General features: G+C 44.1%; 2 protein-coding genes across 2 annotated transcripts in view; one reads left to right on the top strand and one right to left on the bottom strand.

Moving 5' to 3' along the window:
• Positions 1-24,017, bottom strand: part of LOC306943863 (voltage-gated inwardly rectifying potassium channel KCNH2-like) — a gene marked incomplete at both ends in the record, with an annotated part of 88,940 nt that overhangs the window by 13,557 nt on the left and 51,366 nt on the right. The window contains 2 exon segments of the mRNA XM_079530374.1: positions 1,124-1,262; positions 1,997-2,169. Coding sequence (XP_079386500.1) covers positions 1,124-1,262; positions 1,997-2,169 — 312 coding nt within the window.
• LOC306912576 (small ribosomal subunit protein eS24-like) lies at positions 21,408-21,803 on the top strand (the record flags this gene model as incomplete). Its single annotated transcript, XM_079488910.1, has 1 exon — positions 21,408-21,803. One exon carries the CDS (start codon positions 21,408-21,410, stop codon positions 21,801-21,803), a length of 396 nt encoding a protein of 131 aa, XP_079345036.1.

The following is a 24,017-nucleotide window of genomic DNA, read 5'->3' as shown; positions in this document are numbered from 1 at the left end:
ACACACACACACACACACACACACACACACACACACACACACACACACACACACACACACACACACACACACACACACACACACACACACACACACACACACACACACACACACACACACACACACACACACACACACACACACACACACACACACACAAAATCAGTTAGCAGAGACTATATGAATCTCATCAGAATCATAGTCATACAGGGTAATTCAGACAGCTGTGATGTTACTCCCCAAAATTCCAATGCTTGAATGATCCACATTATACGTAAATCGAGTTTTATATCTTTGTTTTGAACTAGGATGAAACTTCACTCAGTTGACAGAAGGCTATATAGTCCCGTGTCCACTCCCACTTGTCTGTGTAATGATTTGGTGAAGAGTAAAATCATCATTGTCCGTCCTTCTGTCCGTCCGTCAGTCTGATGGGTTTATCAGTCAGTTGCCTACTCAGTCACTGGATAAGTCAGTCTACGCGGGAGAGTAGATTTTAAGTTGGTCTGCAGACCAACGTAAAAATCTACTTTCCCATGTAGACTGACCTGTGAGTCCGCCCTGAGTTGGCCAGTCAATAAGTCAGAGCACAGAGACAGTGAGTAAAGCAGCCAGTCGGTCAGTAAGTCAGAGCAGAGTACAGCAGCCAGTCGGTCAGTAAGTCAGAGCACAGACACAGTGAGTACAGCAGCCAGTCGGTCAGTAAGTCAGAGCACAGACACAGTGAGTACAGCAGCCAGTCGGTCAGTAAGTCAGAGCACAGACACAGTGAGTACAGCAGCCAGTCGGTCAGTAAGTCAGAGCAGAGTACAGCAGCCAGTCGGTCAGTAAGTCAGAGCACAGACACAGTGAGTACAGCAGCCAGTCGGTCAGTAAGTCAGAGCACAGACACAGTGAGTACAGCAGCCAGTCGGTCAGTAAGTCAGAGCACAGACACAGTGAGTACAGCAGCCAGTCGGTCAGTAAGTCAGAGCAGAGTACAGCAGCCAGTCGGTCAGTAAGTCAGAGCAGAGTACAGCAGCCAGTCGGTCAGTAAGTCAGAGCACAGAGACAGTGAATACAGCAGCCAGTCGGTCAGTAAGTCAGAGCACAGAGACAGTGAGTACAGCAGCCAGTCGGTTACCTCGTCGTTGGAGTTAACGTAGGTGGTTCTGAAGTTGATGGCGATGTCCACGATGAACATGATGTCCACTATGAGGTCCACTACGTTCAGTGGGGAGCAGGAGTAACCACACGACTGCATGGCTGCCTCCTCCGTGTCACTGAGGGAACAACACCTCATCGTTATTATCAGTAGACAGTAGAGATAATAATAGCTATAGCTGTGGTTAAAATAGTAGAAGTGAGCGCATATTAACGAATGGCAGTACAATCATAATGGTCATTGTCATGGTCATTACCCTCAAATCTGTCGGCTAAAGTCTAAAGGAGACCAGGCCTTCAGCACCATAGCGCCAATACTTTGGAACACACTGCCCCTACACATCAAGCGTGCTGAATCAGTGTCCTCTTTTAAATCCCTTTTAAAAACACACTTTTATAGATTAGCTTTCACTCCCAATTCCTAATTTTTGTTTTATTTTTAAATGTCTTCTGCTGTATATTTGATTTGTTGTTGTAAAGCACTTTGTAATGAAAATTTGAAAAGGTGCTATATAAATAAAGTTTTATTATTATTATTATTATTATTGTGTGTGAGTGTGCGTACAGTATATATGTGTGTGCGTGCGTGCGTGTGCGTGCATGTGCGTGCGTGTGTGTGTGTGCGCGCGACTGCGCGTGCGTGCGTGCATGCATGTGTGTGAGGTATGTTTGTGTGTGAGCCCATTTCACTGGTGCTCACCACAAAGGCCCATTCTAGAGTCAGATTAAGGGTATATAAGAATGATTGTAGTACAGTAAGTTGAAAATAATATCAATGTGTGTGACTGCACGTATACAGTATATGCTGCATGCATATACGCGTAGCGCCGTAGCCTACATGTGTACTACCAACCTTAGCAGAAACGTAGCAGAGTAAGGAGTGAATATAGCGGTGTAGATGACCAGCAGCAGAATGACCCAGTCCCACACGGCTTTAAATGGACTGTAGTGAAGAATGGTCCATTTGTTGATCCTGGGAGTCTGCAGCTTATACTCTGGTAGCACATCTGCACCCAGAGACAGCACCTGGTAGGAGGGAGAGGAGACAGACCGTTAGTTAGAGACAGCACCTGGTAGGAGGGAGAGGAGACAGACCGTTAGTTAGAGACAGCACCTGGTAGGAGGGAGAGGAGACAGACCGTTAGTTAGAGACAGCACCTGGTAGGAGAGAGAGACAGACAGTTAGTCAGAGACACAGCACCTGGTAGGAGAGAGAGACAGACAGTTAGTTAGAGACACAGCACCTGGTAGGAGGGAGAGGAGACAGACAGTTAGTAGCACTATTAGGTGCCCTAATAGTAAAACGCTTTACAAACAAGCATATTATTATTATTATTATCTATATTATTTAGCGCTTGTTGTGCCGCTTCAACGTTGCCTGCAGGCTGTCATGCTGCGGATTCATTTTCTTCTCTCTCTGGTTGCAGCTCGCGCTGTGATCCTGTAGAGAATGGGGAGGCAGGTGGGCAGGGGGAGCGCACGGCAACTGGTACGAGAATTAGTCACTCGCAGAGGAGACAGACAGTTAGTTTGCTGGCATTGCAGCGGGCCTTCCTATACGCTTTAAATTAACCTACAGTACTTGCCAGATTATGAGATGAGATTCTTCCTGTTTGGCAAAACAGCCAACATCTTCGGACTTGGGAGTTATACCATGAAACTAGCACGCATGCACGCACGCAGGGCAGATGCTGAAGAGTGGTCATTAAATTTGGACTGACTCTGAATCCATTCTCATTTTCCACTCAGTGACTCTGTTAATTAAGACAATGACAGTGGATTGTATACCATAGGCCTCTCATGGCCCTTGATATACAATACAGTAAGCTAAGTTACACACAGCCCTATACTAGTGGTGCTGGACTGGTAATGCAGGTGTTGGACAGTATTGCTAAATAAAGGTAACATGGTGATCGTTTTGGCTTTTGACAACATACTGGATACTATGACTAAGCACACAGACACAGATGGGTGAACTGCAACTAAAGCCCCGTTCCCATATACAAGATTTGCATGTTCTTGTCTGTATGTGTGCGTTGCACAGGTGAGACTGGCAAGCTGATGGCTACGGGCTGAATCCACAGACATTTAAAGAAGAAGTGGGTGTGGCTCGGGGGCCATCTGTCAGTCTGAATAATACCATACTGTAAATTACAGTTAGCAGCTGCAGTCAAGCAAACATTATACATCTATATAAACAAAGTGCAGCATCTGTGAACAAGTAAACAAGGTACATATAGTAGGAACATTACTAACATCTATCAAATTACCGGCAGAGTCTCACTTGGAGCATTGGCCTGGGTGTTGTATGGACATGAGGGGCAGAGTCTCACTTGGAGCATTGGCCTGGGTGTTGTATGGACATGAGGGGCAGAGTCTCACTTGGAGCATTGGCCTGGGTGTTGTATGGACATGAGGGGCAGAGTCTCACTTGGAGCATTGGCCTGGGTGTTGTATGGACATGAGGGGCAGAGTCTCACTTGGAGCATTGGCCTGGGTGTTGTATGGACATGAGGGGCAGAGTCTCACTTGGAGCATTGGCCTGGGTGTTGTATGGACATGAGGGGCAGATGTCTTGTGCTTGTTGATCAAAGTGTGAGGTAAGCGCCTAACACTGTGCGCCTAACACCATGCCTGCCTTCAGCCACAGGTGATAACATGTTATCACCACAGGTTATCAACAGTGTTCTTAATGGCTCACATGAGTCAGTGGAGTGAGAGTGAGATGTGAATGTTTTGGGAGGCAGTAGAAGTTTAATAGAGCATGCAGGCGGACCATGTCTGACCCTCCACCTCCAGATGTTGAAAAGTGCAAAAATAAAGGAGCAAGTGATTGACAAGGAACAACAACTTTGCCCATCTCTCCATCAAAGACCACGAGGGGTAATTGACCGTTGTCTGAACAGCTCCAGAGACAGATGAAGGTTCAGCCAAGTGGCCAGTTGGTTGCAGGGGTTGATGTGACAGTGTAATCTATGTTGCTTCGTGTTTTGTTAATTGAATGAGAGGAGAGCGGAAGAAACATACAGTACATGAGGCTGATGAGTTCTAACCACATTACTGCTACTGATTACTAAACTCACTGCCCACTCACACATGCATGCTCACATGGAGTCGTATGTGTGCACGTGCATCGCACATACACACTTGTGCGCGCGCAGCCGCGCATGCACACAGTCAATGTTCAATAATGATTGGATACAGCAATTAAGTCAGTATAATAATGCTTAAATGCCAATGTAATGTGTTTTCTCTGTCTCCCTCCCTCTGTCTCTCATGGTATTGCAGTTAAAGGTAGAAAAGCCCTCCCAGGCCTCCCTCCAAAAAAAGAGAGAAAGAGACAGACAGATACATTCTGCCTTATAATTGGCAGTATAAATGTAGTCTCTCATGAGTCGTACAGGAGACTGCAGGCTTTCCAATCTGGGCATAACTTCAAAGTTATTGATTGCAGCTTAAATCATCATCAAAATATCCTATAGACTCATTCATGACAAACAATTACAATTAAAAATAAATCAATTTCCTTTTCCTCCAAATTCACTACCGTTTCTCTATTTCTCTGTCTCTCCACTTTGTCATTATGTAGCATTCTGCAGGCTCAGCGGAACAACCTGCCACCCCACCACCACAAGACATGACTAATCGCTCTCTGCAGGCCAAGTGAAGAAGATCAATGGATCATTACTGCAAGCTTTGTGAATGAAGGCGAGAACAACTCTAGTCAAACTCGGTGTCCTATGAGCTGGACAACCTCAAGAAAACAGATTTAACAACAAAAAGGCTGGTCATTAGAAAGAGCCTTGGCTGAGAAAGGACATGTTTAATCAAACAAACATTTATCATGCAGGACTCAGGAGGACCTTGAGACCCATGGTCAAGACCAGATCAATCAAACTCCAAACGGTCTCTTAATGACCTTGGAGTGGATAGCCAGGTAACCAAGACCAAATAAATCAAACACAACTTGGTCCTGACAACCTAGGGAGAGTGGGACCTCATTCACACGTACCAAACACCAATCAAGCAAATGTTTGGTCGTTTTTTTAGGCCAACACAATGCTTTTCCAATGGGAGTCACATGGTTTGATCAAACATTTGTGTTTGATTGCTGATTGCTGGTGGTGTTCTGCCCCTACCCCTCATCAAACAAAAATGTTTGGTCAAACCATGTGACTCCCATTGGAAAAGCATTGTGGTGGCCCAAAAAAACTACCAAACATTTGCTTGATTGGTGTTTGGTACGTGTGAATGAGGCCTGGGACACCCTCTGGTATCTGAGCCCACTTCCACGCTCTCCTAAAGACCTTTCTTGTAGATCCTTATTACCAAAACCTTGCTTTTGTCTTTCTAGCCACAGTGGCCCACAACTGTAGTAACTGTATATCTGCCTTCTCCACATTTTCAACAATAAGCAGTAGAGAAGGCAAATAATAAATGGTAATAAATGTGGGAAATGATATCTGCATGCTTCTCATACCAGGTCATACACTTGACCAAGCATGTGTACACAGGATGTGTGCACATTAGGGCCCATTACAGTCGCACATTGCATTTCCCTGCAGAGAATTCCCCTATGGATTTCCCTAGTGATAAAGGGCTGTGCCCTTCAAGTTGTTTTGCTTGTGAAAATGCCCAAGGGCCCCCAAGGGGGGGGCCCCCAGGTTCACAATCTGACATGAAGCAGCAAAAGGCCATAACCTACTTTTTAATTATTCATACATATTTTGGGTGAGGCATTTTATGCTTTCTTTCAGGTATAGCTACCTAGAGAATAGGGACACAGAAAAACCAAGCAACCACAAAAGCAAAGAGAGAAAGAAGAGACATCCGGGACAAGACAGGGGTCAGGTTCGAACCCGGGTCCATGCACTACTCCCTAGGAGCAGATGGTCTGTGAAATAATTGGCTGAGCCACCAGGCACCCCACCAAACTGACCTACTTTTCCACGTTTCTGTTACAGTTATTATGATGGTACTGTAAACTGCAGGTGAGGCCCACTACTACCAGTAGTGGGCTTTTTATTTTCCTTCTAGACTTTTATACAATGTAGCACTAAAAGCAATAAAACGTTTATAAATTATTATTATTATTATAATTCAGTCCTCCTGACACACAGGAGTTCAGGTCAAGGGCAGTCAAACGCTGACTGAGATAGATGAATGGAGGGGAGGATGAAAGATGAAAGAATGGAGGTGGGATTCCATGTTCTTTATTTAGCATGTATCTTTTACGTCAGAGTGCAGGAAATCTGAGAGGAGAGGCAGATGAGAGTAGGGTTTGGTGGGATTTCAAAAGTAATCTAATCAGATCTGGCCCATCACTCAACAATACCAAACTTCTCATTCTGATTTGTGAGCACCTGAGCTCCAATGAGCCTTCCATAATTTATCTATTATTAAGTCTTCCCTCTCCGCCCTCAGTTTCCTGATAGGATAGTGACAGATAGTGTAGATAGGAGAATGTAGAGAGCTACACTAAATCCAAATAAGCAAAACTGCCCTTTGAAAAAAGGGGAAACGTGTTTCTCCCAATTTCGATGTTAGGCCAATTAACAATCCCCCTTTGTACTGTTAGTCCCATGTCAATGACCCCCATTGGTTGGTCGTTAGGGAGGGTGTCAAGTACGAGATGCTGAGTAAACATGAACTCTAGACAACAAACAACAAGGTAAATAGTCAAATGAGTGATGTGAGAGAAATGTGCTATAGAGTATAGACAGCTGATTCTCGGACTGACCCCCTGCTGTGTTCTGGTCGTAAAAGGACAGCTGTCCAGTTCTTGGGCTATTCTCAGCTTGACCCCTGCTGCTCTATAGAGGGTATGCGTGTGACATCATCATCATACCTGGACGTTATGCGGGAACTTCTATTGAGTGGCAAAAAAAATGCTTTCTTTCTGGCCTTGACAGCCCATACATCCAAACAGACAGGTCACATCTGATTGCATTAAAAGAAATCACACCCGTGTGAACTGAGTGGTGTAAGGTATTATATAGCCTGATCAGCTGTGGTCTGACGTAATGTCTGACGTAATGAAATCACACCCGTGTGAACTGAGTGACCATAGCAACCATGCTCATTTTTTTGGTACGAACAAACATGTGGACACGTGGACACGTACACTAACAAAGCCAGTTGTTGGAGTGGTTTACACCACTTAAACGTTAAACAACGTTGAACTCACTTTGCCCCTCGATTTGCCACTCACTTCATGCATACCCTACATGCACATACCCTGTATATGAAGGCAAGGCAAGTTTATTTGTATAGCACATTTCAAAAGCAAGGCCATTTACATAAAGACACATTTGAAGCACATAAAATGAAACGGTTCAGAACAGCAACTAATAGAATATAAGTGCAATGTTTGACCATAGGAGGGCCAGGATATTATCCACCATTTTGAAGCTCTCTCTCCTTTCATGCTCCTTTTCAATTTCAGGATGTATAAATCAGGGGTGGGCAACTTTGACAATGGAGGCCACTATATTTCCACACTCACTCCAGAGGGCCACATTGCATATTACTGTCATAGCAAAAATAGCAGATCTACAAGCTCAAAACGCATCGCAGTACGACGCGTTTTGAGCTTGTAGATCAGCAATTTTTGCTACTATATCTGAATTGAAATCCTGAATATTCTTTTATATTTTTGAACTGGAATCCTGAAAAGTCACATTTTAATTTAATTTCAAATGCATTTAGTTATAGTTACCGGTATGTTAAATTTAGGCCTGAGGCCGACTCTAAAAAGGACTTCTAAAGCCTGACCTAAGTTTTCTGAAAAACGTCAAATATGTATATAGCAGCATCAAAGTTCTTTCATTTTTTCAATACTGTACATACTGTACAGAACCCAAAAATGGGTTCCCGGCCTGAGGGGGTAAAACACCAAAAGGGGTTCCCGCCCAGAATGGGTTAACTTTAAATACAAATATTGGACATAAGAAAAGACCATTACATTTGAATACTAGTAATTAGCTGAAATCAATAATATATCAATGTTCGGATATTATCTTGCAGGGCGCATTCAGTGATGGTGGGGGCCGCATGTGGCCCCCGGGCCTCGATTATGCTGTAACAGTGTATTTTAACAGCGGGCGAGCATCGGCCGACACATTGCCTAATCGCCCAGTATCGCCTGAAAAGATGAATTATTTGTATCTTTTCGGGCGACGTTCCTCCGCCCACTTTTCGACTATCAGCCATTCGCCTGCTATCGCCGGTAGTCGTCTGGCTGTTGCCCACTGTTAAAACGTACCGTTAGTACAGTATAAAGCACTGGTCACCATTTCATTCATTTTTTATGGGTCACGACTCGAGTAAAAATCCCATTTTTCTTTTCCTATATTGAAAAAAAAGGAAAAAATAAAAATATATTTTTTTAATAAAAAATGTAAAATAATTGTATACATTTTAAAACAAAGAAACAAATCTAAGAAATTCCATAATTAATCTACAAGCTCGCAACACGGCGTGAAGTGACGTGTTGTGGGCTTGTAGATCTGCTACTTTCACTAGTTTGGGTCCCGGGCAAACATCTAATCTCTCTTGGTTTGGGAACCACTGCTCTACACAGAGTACCAAAGTCCTGATGTCACTACCAGTAGCCCTGAGTCACAGACAGCATTATCGCAGGAATCCCCATAGGCAAATATAAGAATTGTGTTCCAAAAATAAACAAACTGCCCAGCGATTTTGTCAGGTATGTGAATCTGGGTCATTTATGACATTGAGTTAAATTTGATAACGTCTGTGTTTGGAGAAGGAAAAAGAAGTCTTACTCTTTGTCTTTGGATAAATTAGTACTTTTTCCACCGTCAGTTGATGCTTCATATCCATATTATCCATTGAGTTTGTTTATTTCTGGAACAGTTATTATATGACGGGATCTAAGATTTGCCTATGGGGATTCCAATACACAATAATATTTGTGTAGGACAAAAATAGCCGATTTGCTCGTCTACATATGACGTAAATTCTCCATTCATTGTCAATGGCATTTAATGTTTATGTTAGGACAAAAATCTACACTATACATTAGCTTAATATAGGAGGGGCTAGCGCCCCCAAAAAAGAACGAGCCAGCAAAAGAGCTAAGGCTTCCTGTTCGATGGTGGAATACTTCACCTGATGATCAAACTAGCATGAAAACAAAAGTAACCAATCGGATGGTCCACTCCATCCAAGCAAGCCATTGTCCAAACTAGTGCTCCAGACTATAGAGACTATAGTGGGATCATGTCAGTCATTTTGTGTGTTTTAACATTGAAACTTCCATGTTTTTCTGAGATGGGTTAAGGGTTACACACATATCCCATACAGGTCAGACAGATGCCCCCCCCATTGCTTTCTTGACAAAAGGCCCCCCAAACACAACATAAACACTCATATGCAAACGGTAATCCTGGGCAGCACCAGTTTGTGCTGTGTTTGAACCCTGATGTAAACAAGTCTTGTGCTTTTCATGGTTTCGTCCACAAAGTAGCAGCTTTTATATTCACTTGTGCTTTCGTTTTAAATGTACCCATTCTGCATAGTGTGAAACAAAAATTTCAATCAATCAATCAATCAATCAAACCAACAAAGAAAATGCACCAACGGTCCCTGCTGCCCACAGTCAACACTGTTATCAGCCTGATGACAGATCAGTGTCAGTGGTTTGTAATAAAACATGCACGCGCGCACACACACACACACACACACACACACACACACACACACACACACACACACACACACACACACACACACACACACACACACACACACACACACACACACACACACACACACACACACACACTTATCATTTATTTATGTCCACATAAGAGATACAATACAATGGCACAAATATTTACAAAGTGCTGCACAGAGTGCAATCAGCAAATCCCGGACAAATATCCACACACCCTTCAGGGGTACAAGTAACAGTAACAGCGTCTTCGCCCTATTTGGCGGCTACCGATAGTGGAAGAGATTGCACAGAATTTCGCAAGCCGTTTGGCTGCTTTTTTGGCATACCATGTTGTTGGAAGCCTCTTACAACCGAACTGTGTACATGTCCTAGGCTGCCAAAGATAAACACAAGTAGATTGCACCTATAGCCTAGTTCAATGATGGTCTGGAGGAGCGGCTGGTACTTAATGACTTTGGCCATAAAGGCTTCCTCTAAGCTAGAGTCAAAGGTGCAGGCCAGTTCAAGAATGAAAACTGATCTGTTCTCTTCATTGACCACAACAACATCTGGTGTGTTAGCGGAGAGATGTGCAAAAAAATCAGTATTTTCAATCAGTACACACACGCACACGCACACGCACACGCACACACACACACACACACACACACACACACACACACACACACACACACAACTCACCTCATGTGCTACCACAGAGGAGATGCGAACAGCTCTCTTGACACGCGTGTTCCTGCGCTCGTTGTTCATGCCAGACATCCCGTCCTGGGACACGATGCTGTCCCTAATGCTCATGGTTATCCCAACCAGGTAACGGGTGCGTCTGTCACGTTCTTCCGCTCCCACGTCCTTTCTTTCGCCTCTTATTCTCTTTCTTGGAGTAAAAGTCCCCCTCACTTTTTCCTGCTTCCGTTTGGAATTTTTTGTTTCATTTGATTATTATTTATTTTATTTCTTCGTCGTCTTTGTTTGGCCCTCCTTGTCCTTCCTGTCAGTCAAACTGCTTTCTGTTTGAGCTATTTGATCAGGCCAGTCAGCTCTTCTGTTCGTCCTCCCTATCATTAGAAACAGACATTTCGATTCTGTTTACAAACGAAACATTCATCCTTTGTTATGTTATACTACATTAGATAACAAAACCATAATTTGTTGAAAATCTTTTGTCAGATCTGAGTTTAGAGGAAATTACACTTCCTCCCTGGACTGAACTGGAAGTGATCTATCACCAGACCTGTTAGAGGGTCTGTACAATCTCTTCTGCAGGAACAGATAGCCCACAGTAAATCACAGTTGTTGACGCCCAAGTTCTTGAATAAAACACTTGGCTGGCCAAGTATTGATCCAGGTCCTACTTTGGATGTTCACTTTGCAAGGCTCATAGTTTAGTCGGATGAGGTCCCTGCATGCTGTCCTGTTCCCATTATCATCAAGCTCTCATAGTCAGGTGGCTCTTTGTGCCCAAAGTCCAAACCCCCGGGTGAATACACAGCTGCTGGACCAGTATCACTACTGCATCCCTTCACCAAATGTGTAGGTCCTCAGTGGGGGATACAATAAGTCCTGAGGTAGAACACCTTGTAGAGGCAGATGACGTAGATCCAAAAGTGAAAAAAGTCCAAGTTGGGTTTCAATATCCACTCAGGTCCATGTTACACTCATGCAGCCACAAACTGAGCAGCTGCTGCCGGTTACGCTGGTTCAACCATAAACACAGCTGCTGCTGCTACTAATGCTTGTACCACAATTGTTTTTTTGTTTTTTTTGCTGGAGTACAAGTGCTTTTGAGTGCCCTCTCTCTAGCTCTCTCTCTCTGGGTTCAGTATGTCAGTTATGCAATATGCTGCCTTTCTCTCTGACTGTTGTCTCTGGGCTACACTTTTAGTAGTGTTGCCATCCCATACATACTCCCTCTCTCTCTCTCTCTCTTCCCACTTGTTCTCACCTCTCCCTGTATCCCCCTCCCTCCCATTATCCCTCCTCTTTTCTCCACCACTCTCCTTTATCCCAAGGTCCCTCCTCTCCTCTCCTCCCATCAGTTAGCCCCTCCCTCCCTCCCTCCATCTCTCTCTCTCTCTCCCCTCACCAATCCTCCACCAGTCATGATGGGCTGTAATAGCGACCTCCACCTCTTCCTCCCTCCTCTATCATATCCTCTCCACCTCTCATCCCTCGTTCTCTTGTTGTCCCTAGGGCCACAGCTGAAGCGTTTGATTGATTTCAGACAGACCACTGTAATGCATTCCTCATCTCCCTACCTCCTTTTGCATCTGTCTCACATGCACACACACATGCGCGCACGCACGTACTTGTATGTACTCAAGCACACACAGGGCTGTGCACAGACGTTTTTGGGAAGGCCCTGATGTACCCCCGCAGACATACTGTGTATATGCATATATCCACATACTAATTGAATGAAAATGGACAGCCTACACTACAGTATTAATTGCCGAAGCACAGTAGCACTTTGATATACCGTAATCATGTTTTCTGAGATAATTCTATGATCACAGATTGGATATCAACTCAAATAGGGATTAAAGGTTTTGGACTCTTGGGCCCAGTGCATTTTACAGTGTACTAGAAGCTTCTACCCTGGCATCCTCCAGCAGCTGTGCTGATGAGTCAGTGACACTGTGACACAGTACTACTAATTTTTTAAATGCACGTGAAGTTGGCAGACGTAGTAGCCAAATCTGTCCTTTAAAGATAATCTTCTTAGCTACAACACAATGGACCTAACAGTGATTATTATTTTTTAAACCAACTCAGTAGCCATGTGGTCAGAGCGTAAATCAAGGACACCTCAACACTAACTCTGGGGGAGCCCAGGATGGAACTGGGAACCTGGCGGTTCCCATTCGGCCGCTCTACCGGCCACTCTACCCCCATGACCCATGAGCCTGAGGTACTGTCTCTACCGGCCACTCTACCCCCATGACCCATGAGCCTGAGGTACTGTCTCTACCGGCCACTCTACCCCCATGACCCATGAGCCTGAGGTACTGTCTCTACCGGCCACTCTACCCCCATGACCCATGAGCCTGAGGTACTGTCTCTACCGGCCACTCTACCCCCATGACCCATGAGCCTGAGGTACTGTCTACCGGCCACTCTACCCCCATGACCCATGAGCCTGAGGTACTGTCTCTACCGGCCACTCTACCCCCATGACCCATGAGCCTGAGGTACTGTCTCTACCGGCCACTCTACCCCCATGACCCATGAGCCTGAGGTACTGTCGCGTTCACCCTTAGACTCGGAGGTCAGGGTTCAATACATAGGCTGAGTCATACCAAATACTAACAAAATTGTATATTGCCTCCCTGCATGAGGGGGAGGCATAACGGCTTGGATTAAGGGTAAATCCCTGTGACATACAGTGATACAATACCATCATGTCCAGGGGGTGTACTTGTACTGTACATCAAGCTGGCTCACGCTAAGAAAAAGAGGCCCATAGGCTACTACTACTGACCTATGGGCCACATGGCTCAAGGCTCTTACTTGCTGTGTGGTTCAGTTTGTGAAATCACAATCTCTATGTATCTCATTAGCTGAAGTTGGCTGGCTCAGAGACATCTCAATGGCTCTGGGCTGGCAGAGTCAACAGGGACTAGTTCATGTCAATCAGACCTAATGTATTTCTAGGGAAACTGAGATAATACTTGTTGTAAACTCTAATTAATGGACCCTCGGCTGGTTCTGACAGACGGGTACAGGCGGGATAGTGTGTGTAGGCTGGGTGGTGTGTGATAATCCGGTTGAAGTATTCCTTCGGTACGGCGACTGCGGCGGCGGGCCCAGGAGAACAATAACGCGACACGAGACAGTATCACGCTAAAGGTTCACAAAGTTTATTACACAACAGGAAACATATATAGTGCTGGATCATAATGACGTGACAATAAGATATGAGACAAAATAACGTGCCTACTGCAGCAAGGCTGACCTTGCTGCCGCTGAGATGTCTCTCGTAGCCTATCTATAAGTATGCTACAGTACAGGCAGTACACAATAGATATCAAGTACACTGTATCTCAAATTCAAGTACATAGACTTAGATGTACATGGGCAACTCGTGATTATAACAATTCTTGCAAAAGGTTTTTGAGCGAATTGCCCCACAATATGAATACATTTTGATTATGTTGAATTTGCTTGGTAACTGTTGAATAATAGCAACATAGGTGTGCTTTACTATATCACTATTCATTTATTCAGCTTCGGATTCCTTTTCGGTGCCACTGTGTTAGTGGACCTACATGTGTATAGGCTACATGTATTTTTGTATGTATATGTTTTCTTTTTAATGGACCGAAATAAAGTGAGTCTTTTAAAAACCTTTCCAAAATCTTGTCAAAAATCTTGTAGTGTGTGGGAGGCATAAATAGCACTTCAGTGATGCTTACGAAACTCAGCACAGGTTCCTCACCACATGTCGCAACAATAACGGACACCCTCTCATGTAAGTACGTTGGGAGTGGCTTATTGTCAGTATCAGCCGGTAACATGTCTGTCCATGTTACAATGCAATAGACCCCTGGGACGCTGAGGTGGAGCGTCACACCTACCAACAGCTCCCAGTATTTACCGCACAAATTGCTGCACCCAAGCCATGCTACTCATACGCTGAGTTGGCGGTGCCCGGGATCGAACCCATGACGTTGTGGTCCAAAGGGGAGAGCTCTACCGACTGAGCTAACCGAACACAAATTGTAATATTGATTAATTCCTTCATGACCTCAGTATGACCATGGCACCTCAGAATAGAGTGCAGTAAACTAATATCTGTTTCTTCTTGAGGTGTTTATTGGCTTATTGTATGGATGGATCCCATTAGCTGTTGCAAAAGGAGCAGGTATTCGTCCTGGGGTTTAATATTGATTGGCTGAATAAAGAGTTTCCCATCACAATGTGAGAAATGTGATGTTTAATGCGTGATTGTGTGTGTGTGTGTGTGTGTGTGTGTGTGTGTGTGTGTGTGTGTGTGTGTGTGTGTGTGTGTGTGTGTGTACATGTGTGTGTGTGTGTGTGTGTGTGTGTGTGTGTGTGTGTGTGTGTGTGTGTGTGTGTGTGTGTGTGTGTGTGTGTGTGTGTGTGTGCATGCAGCCGTGCGCACGTGCGTGCATGTAACAAGATACCAACAAACAGAGAGAGAGAGAGAGACAGATAGTGGGGTAGTAGCAAACACGGACATCAGGATTGTTCTAGGAATTAATTTAAACTTGTCCTCAAAGTCATCTTTTTTTAGAGATCAAATAACACTCTTCACTCTCCAGATGTAACATGGGGTGAGACTGACCTTTGCTAGAAGCACTGACAACTGCCGGTAGTGTGAGAACAGAAAGAGGTACTTACACACATCCACAAGCCTGTCCACTAAAACGCATGAAAATACCAGTCAATAATGAGAATAAAGCTTTTGTCCAAAAGAAAATCCTTTGTTCTAATCTAAGACAATGTACTTGTCACTAGAGAGAGAGAGACTGTGTGTGTGTGTGTGTGTGTGTGTGTGTGTGTGTGTGTGTGTGTGTGTGTGTGTGTGTGTCACTAGGGTATTTTAACTTGTCAGTTTTTCCACATGTCAGTGGTTACAGTATGTGACAGCTTGCACACACACACACACACACACACACACACACACACACACACACACGCACACGCACACGCACACGCACACGCACACACACACAGACACACACACACACACACGATTGACATGTCTGCTGGTGCTGGGTCAGTATTGTTCTGTACGTAGGATGTGCCACGCTGAGAAAAAGTGAAAACAGAATAAAGTGATAAAGTTCACAGGAACATTGACACGTCCCATGGTGTTGATAATAGGAGAGGGATATTCATGTTAAGCCACTATCACTAGGAGCTTATCCAAGTTTTTATTGGAAGATCGGATAGAATTGTGTGATGGTAATGAACTGTAAGTTGACACAGGGATAACATACAGCATATCCTGTACCCCAGTGATTCCCAAAGTGGGGTCCGGGGACCCCCAGGGGTCCTTGAGGGAGTTCCAGGGGGTCCCCAGATAAATGATAGTTTGTAACCAAATGGACCCTCATGGGTCTGTAACTCAGATTGTACAAAGGGAACGAAACCGACCCTAACGGGTACATTTGGTTCCATTTGTACACTCTGAGTTAAATTAACATTGATTTTACAATATAAATTGAGGGTCCCAGAGATAGAAATGCCATTAAATGGGGGTCCGTAGACTAATGCATATCAAACTGGGGGTCCTAGAAATTAAACGGGTTGAGAATGAGAATCACTGCTAGAGCCGTAAAAATCTTCTCTTATGGGGGTTCCACTCCCTGGCATACCTTTTCAAGTGGGGGCCCGTGGGCTAATTAGTGTCAATTTGGGGGTCCTTGACATGAAAAAGTTTGGGAACCACTGCTGTACCCGATATGGAGGCACTGACTGCTTGTTCATTTTGTCAGTGACACAGGACGGTTTGTAGCCTGTCGACAGTAGCAAACAAGACGTGTGCATTGTTATTGTTTTGGCCGATGATGTCAGAGAAGGAGTGCCTTGCATTTCTCTGTTCTAAATTATAAGTGACCAGGACGCTCTTTATTGATCGAATTGTTTTTTCCACACCCGTGTTCAGCTTTTTGACACAGCTTTTCTTACAAGAGACCTCCTTCAACTTAGTGGTGGGTGCAATGATTGAATGTGATTAAAAAAATAATATAATGGATGCTAAATTTGATACATTTGCACAATCGGTCGAGTGCTTCCTGTTTCTTAAAAGATTCACCATTCCTTTTTTAACTACCATCCATCAGGCTTGGGAGACAAGAGGATGATCGTCGTGGAGGGAGGGGTGGAGGGAGGGGTGGTGGCGGCTGTCGTAACTGTCACAGTGACGAGTCTGACGACACCCACCATTTAGCATTGTGTCAAAAACACAATGGTGGAGGTGGAGAGGGAGGGGTGTACGTTTGTTCATCTGTTCAGTGAACTCCAACCGGGGGAGGATCTGGATGGCGTTTGTGGGGGTGAAGAAGGTCGGGCCTCCTCACAAGGAGGAGCTTTATTGGCATGAGAAAACAAAGCAATTTACAGCATTGGGTAAACAGAGCTATGTCACATGCATCGTCATATACATGTTATATACAGTATACAGGGTATAAAGCTTTTTGAAACGAATAGCACCCTCATCATTCTGTCATCGTCATTTTGGGACAAATAGCAGCATTTCTCCTCAAAACTATTTCAATAGTATACAAAAGAAAAAAAGCCTCAAATTTAAAATGTGTGTAAAAGTAGCAGCTCTGTTTACATACAGTAGGTCTAGAGCAGGGGTAGGCAACCTTAGGCACATGTGCCAACATTGGCACAGGGGAGGGTGGTCACTGGCACACTGGCACAAGTGTGTGAGAGAGAGATTTTATTTTAATATTAAGAAGTATTCTAAAGAGTTTAGTCTGTGAAATGAAGTCCCCTCACATCTATATATAAATTACACCCTGCACATAATTCTACATTCACTCAAACTCTGGGCTCTGAGTCGGTGTGAAAGAAAATAGACCACATAAAAAGGTTATGTACAGCCTATGGACAATCAAAATCAGATGGAAATATTATTTTTTTTATGTGGTGACATAATTAAACTTTATGTTGATACGGCACACTGATTATCAAGAAAATGAAAACATGGCACTTCATGACAAAAAGGTTGCCGACCCCTGGTCTAGAGGTCTACTGGATACTGGCTAACCTTATTTTATCACAGCAGTTCACAAATCTCGCTGCTGTGTTCGCACATTGTTGTATTTCTCCCAATTCTTTTCTCCACAAGCAGTTGTTGGTGAGTGGGGTGGAGACTCCTTTTAATCTTGGCACTGATGACTCATGTTTATTGATTTCTTTTGCTCTCTTTCAAGTCTCCTGCTTTGTTGTCTTATATTCTGCTCGTGTTGATTCCTGCTGTCCTCGGCAGAAGTCACAGATGGGTGCCGCAGGAAGTCAAATAGGTTGGAGATGCAACATGCTACTCCTGACTCAGACTGAAGTCCATCTGCCTCGAAAAGAGGTGTGCGATCCCAGAAAAAGTTGAAATTGTCAATGAAGTGCACTGTATGTTGGTGTTCAGTTATAATCTGATGAATCTCTTCTGACAGGAAGAGATGTAAGTGCATTCTGTCTGCCGTCTGGCTGGGAGGGTTTGAAAATAACACCAACACAATGTAAGGTCATCATCAACGATGTGAAGTAACTGTCCTACATTTTAGGGAAAAAAAGCCAATTTAATATTATGGTGCCCAAAATGTTTACTGTAGATGGCCACTCTCTCCGGTAAGCGGTAACCAACCAAATGGACCCTTGAAGATCTGTAACTGAGTGTACAAATCAATTTGAACACTCTCTCTCTCTTACTAATGAGTTTACAGTGTAGATTGGGATCCCAGAGATAACAAATCGTATAACATGGGGGACTGGGGCCTAATGCCTATTAAACTGGTCCGATGGTCCTTGAAATTAAAAAGGTTGAGAATCCCTGACGAAGAGCTCTGTTTATGAGCATACAAGTTCAGTCAAGAAACTATACATGTTTTCTGAAAAACCTGTTTCTATGTCAGTGGTGCTCAACCTTTTTCATGTCAAGGACCCCCAGAATTATATGTAATTGGCCGCCGACCCCCATCTGAAAATATGTTGTTCCAGGGACCCCCCCCCCCAGGGACCCCCCCCCCCAGAAGCAAAGATTTGAGTTAAAATCGTTCGCTCTGAAAGAATATATTCAAAGATTTGGACCACATTTTCACGATTTTAAATAACAGATCTACAAGCTTCGTATTGCGGCACCAAGTGCCGCGCTACGAGCTTGTAGATCTGCTATTTTTCAGCAGCTAACTTAAGGTATGACATAATGTTTAAAACACCAAAAGGGGTTCCCGTCCCTGACTGGGTAACTCATCAGTTTATGACTCATCATCAGTCAATAGCATGCAATAACAAGCAAACCAATCCTCATTCACACCTCATAATGTCAAGTACATACAACTCCAGTTAAATTTCCATCAGGCTCCTCTTCCATCATGTGTCATCAGTTCTTATGCATTATTCACCCACCTCCTCCCTACGCCACATGCACTCAGTCAGTCTGCTTTTATTTACCGGGGGAATATGTTGCTCCTAATCAGATGTATTTCGCCCAAAACAAACCTATTCCAATGCCATAACTGCGAATTGAATGCTGACTGAACTGCTGTTATGATTGTGTACAAGTACAACCCCAAAAAGTGGTAGCCAACATCCCAGGTACATGAAGTAGTTCTCGTCGATCCGGAGAAGAAATCACACATTTTGAAGGGCTTTTCAACAGCAGCACATTCGGCAGGCTAGCCACTCCAAGCTATGTCTGTAGCCGCCGGTCATTATTACTTTAAAATAAGTGCCTCTGACAAGCATTGTTGGCGGTGGGCTATTATTTGCTAAACCTGTGTATATTCGGGGAAAGCTAAATGAGCATGGATGCTGCACGGGTGCCAAGCATCACAGACATTATTCACTGCTGGGAGCTCTCCTGTGTAGCTACAGTCTTCTACTGCTGGCCAGTGCCAATATACAGCTTCAGTGAAGCATTTGGGGGTTAAGTGCTTTGGTCAATGACACGTTGATGGTGGTTATTCATGGGATGTTTCTCATTTATTTTACCTGGACAGATTTTCCAAGCTGAGGATTATACCAGTGACTCTGCACTTTATATGAGCACGCTTCACTAAATCTAAATTCTATTCACAACCAGGTGTAGTGGGTTTGAAATATGGTTGTGGCCTGGGTCTGTTTTCATTGTTGTACATAATTCTCTCTGCAGTCACTCACAGAGGCAGTGAGGTAGAGCGGCAGTCTGGAAACCTTAAGGTTCCCGGTTCGATTCCCCGGCTCCTCCTGGCATTGTGTCAAATTGTCCATGAGCAACACCTAACTGCTCCTAATAAGGTAGGTTGGTACATTGCATGGTTCCAATGTTGGTGTGACTGTGTGAGTGTGTGTGTGTGTGTGTGTCAACCTCCTCTACATCACATATCTTTATTATTAGCTGAGCCACAACTCATATTGTAATCATTAGTGTCTGTCGAGGGAGCAGAGATGGTTGTTACTGTAAACAGCAAAACCCTCTGTGTTCATTTATCCGTGTATACTGTGTACTGTAGTTACCAAAGTGGAGTTTGCAAGCGAAATCGGCGTCTTCTACTGACGGACATGGCTGGGGGTCCTAATCAAGTGATGACACCGGTGTAAAAATATCAGGATTTTTTGGTTAGGATCCAGTGAGAAGCCTCGAGCTATGTGACATCCTAATTATAGATAACAATTAGACTGCCCAATCAACACTCACCACGCGCACACGCACAGTCGCACAGTCGCACACACACACACACACACACACACACACACACACACACACACACACACACACACACACACACACACACACACACACACACACACACACACACACACACACACACACACACACACACACACACACTCTCTCAATTTTGTCAGGGACAGGAGCAGTGTGTGAAATAGTCACCTGCACTGTTTCCACAATAACCTCATTATCTTTGACCTTGTCCCTTCTGCCTCCGAGTGCGAGAACGAGTCACAGACAGAGAGAAAGAACAGAGATGATAGCAGAGATGACGGATCCAGTAATCAATCAGTAATTCAATTCAGTGCAGTACAACATTAATCCCCTCACTTATTCCTCCATCACCTGATCAAGGAGGAGAAGATGAAGAAGAAAGGCGAAAAGTCAAAGAAAGTACAAAACTGACCAAAAACGGTCAAATTTAAAGTGTCATTTCTTTCCCTGTATAGAACGCTGAATTATTCTTCATTATTCTTCATTATTCTGTTCTCATATCATCTCTGAAAATTTGCTTTGCTGACTACTGGGATATACGTAGTCAAAATACGACTAACACATTCCACTGGGTGGGAAAAACAATTACATATAAAATGCTAAGAAATTCCATACATGTAATCTCTGCTAAATAGATTATACTCAAAAGATTACATTAATATACATCACAATATCATTCAGTTTCCACACAGATTGTTGAATTTGGCAGCAGAGTTGAAGCAGAGAAGTGCAATAAAAAGTAACTGAGTCAATACATCGTGTACATAACATTTGGCAACACATTTAACTCAATTTGTAGTTGAGTTGCCACACTTAAATGCCAAAAACCTAAGAAGACTGGGTCCAAAACTAACTAGGCTTCATATGGATCTGGGACTTCATGTGGCCAGTCTATGATGCCAGTCGTATATGACATGTACAGTATGACTCCATATTTGGGGAAGGTTTCAGCCGATTCGGCCACCATTAATTTCCTTATATGGCTTGGCTCTGAAAGACTTTAGCCGGTGATGTCATCATAACCAAATTTGGACAATCCATGACAATCCAGGAAAGTATATATGACAATGTGAACAAGTATTAGCGTATTGTAGATTAAGGACGTGAGAGTGTGCACAAGACATTTGCTCTTGCTTTTCTTCAACCCTGAGCATGGCCAACGCCATGGTGAACGCAGTGACGCTCAGGACCCGGAAGTTCATGACAAACCGGCTGCTTCAGAGGAAGCAGATGGTCGTCGATGTCCTCCATCCAGGCATGGCAACAGTCCCCAAGATTGAGATCCGGGAGAAGCTTGCCAAGATGTACAAGACGACTCCTGATGTGGTGTTCGTCTTCGGCTTCAGGACCCAATTTGGTGGTGGCAAGACGACAGGCTTCGCCATGGTGTACGACTCCCTAGACTACGCCAAGAAGAACGAGCCCAAACACAGACTAGCCACTCATGGTCTCTATGAGAAGAAGAAGACCTCCAGGAAACAGCGCAAGGAGCATAAGAATAGAATGAAGAAAGTACGAGGCACCAAGAAGGCCTCTGTCGGCGCTGGCAAAAAGAAATGATGCAGTCAGTTTCAGTGAGCCTGGATTCACGGAGCATCGATCTTCATGTTCAAGATGTTCTTGTTTAAAAACCCATTCTGGGCGGGAACCCCTTTAGGTGTTCTAACTCTTCTGGACGGGAACCCCTCTTGGGGTTCTGTACAGTATGTACAGTATTCAAATATATAAAAAGGTTATATATACACGTATAAAAAGGTTTAAAAAAAAAAAAAAAGAAAAGCTTGTGCTATCAATGCTATCATAATGGTTTCTTTCCCTGGATATCAACCATACTGTCATCAAAATAGCTGCTGGATGCAACAGACGAACTACGTGGGCACCACGTTTTGGCCTCTCATTAATCACATACACCCACCAGGGTACATGCCCTACAGTACAAATAGCCTGCTGAATGTACCCCCTTCTCTCTGCCCTATAATAAAAATATCCTGCTCCAACTCTACACTGTCCTTCAATGTATACATCTACTGTACACACAGGGGGAAATGGGTGTCCTAGGCTCGTCTGCATTCATTTCACTCACACCCAGTGATGTGATGCTGAAATTTAAATAAAATACTTTATGGTGGCTTTATGGGGGCTTTAAAAAACGGTCCGTCTGTATGACCCCTGCATGTCTATACGTAAAGTACAGACATGCCGAAGGCATGGGGAGAGAGTATGTTTTGCACTCCGTCCGTCCGTCCGTCCGTCCGTGTGTCCGTCCGTCCGTCCGTCCGTGTGTCCGTCCGTCCGTGTGTCCGTCTGTGAACAGCTAATCTCTGGCACCGTTGGCTTGATCGCAGCCATACTCTGCACACACACTCCCTGAATGCCAGAGCTGAACCTCTGCCCCAAAGTTTTCACATTGGCTTGTTATAGCGCCACCAGGAGGCCGCTTTGTGCAAAACAAATGTTTTGACAGTGCACCTACAGATTTTGTCCAAACATTACGCAAATTGGTACACAGTCTCTCTAGAGCCATTCAACGAAACCGGTCTTTCAGATTTTTCACACTCCATCCTGATTGGCTAAAATTGGCTTCCAAAGTTCGCAGGAGTACTCCGTTTCAAACAAAATGCTGCAAATCATGAACACATGGTGTGATTTCCGTGAAATTCTGCACGCACATTCCCACTAGGTCGAGGAAGAAATGCCACTTGAATATTTTCAACTCAGCCTCATGGTGGCGCTATAACTGGTCGATTTGTGTTTTACCTATAACTGCACCGATCTGTGTAAAACCATGTATGCACACTCCCTAGAGGCCAAGGAAAAACCTTTGCCTGGAATTTTTCACATCTGCTCTTTATAGCGCCACCAGGAGGCAGACATATGTAAAACACATTTTCTAATATTACTCCTTCAGATTTTATCCAAATTTCACGCAAATCGGTACACATGCTCCATAGTTATGTGATCATGTGATTTGTTTGATTTCTCATAATTATCCATCCTGATTGGCTACGATTGGCTTCTAAAGTTTTCAGGAGTAGCCCGTTTGGTACAAATCGCCACAACTCCTCAACGCAGCGTCCGATTGCGGTGAAACTGTGCATGCCTATTCCCACTACTAGACACTACTAGGTTGAGGAAGAAATGCCACTTGACAGTTTTCAAATCAGCCTCATGGTGGCGCTACAACAGGCCGCGTCTCACACACACACACACACACACACACACACACACACACACACACACACACACACACACACACACACACACACACACACACACACACACACACACACTTTATATTACTCCTAAACATTTTGCCAAACATCACACACAATCCTATCCTCCTGGTGGAGACCTGTGCCCAGAAGGGCACTTTTTCTAGTTATTTACTGTACAGTAAATATTCTAACCGACCGCCACTGTAAGGTATAGTAGGCCAGCAGAGCACTGTGCAATTTAACAGAACATGGAACTAGGGGTGGGTCCCTTACCTCGGGACCAAGCATGTAACAAACCGAACGTGCTTGGGTACCGGGTACCCATTACAATAATTCAATTTCGGTTCTCTCTATCGGTTCCCACAGAGAAGCATTGAAGCAACATAATTATTAAAGTTTCTTAAACGTAATTTTCAAGTGAAGTTTATGGAAGGTAACTTTTAAGAGAGAGGACAGGAGTCTTGCGCCTTTCCTGAGTTGCCTCACTGCATACGTGCGCATTGAATCAACATGAGACGAGAGAGGAGAGAGTTGGGGTGTGTGTGTGTCTTGCTCTCAG

Source organism: Electrona antarctica (assembly GCF_951216825.1).
Source record: "Electrona antarctica genome assembly, chromosome: 19".
NCBI classification, from domain to species: Eukaryota; Metazoa; Chordata; class Actinopteri; order Myctophiformes; family Myctophidae; genus Electrona; species Electrona antarctica.
This window is presented reverse-complemented; position numbering and strand designations above follow the sequence as displayed.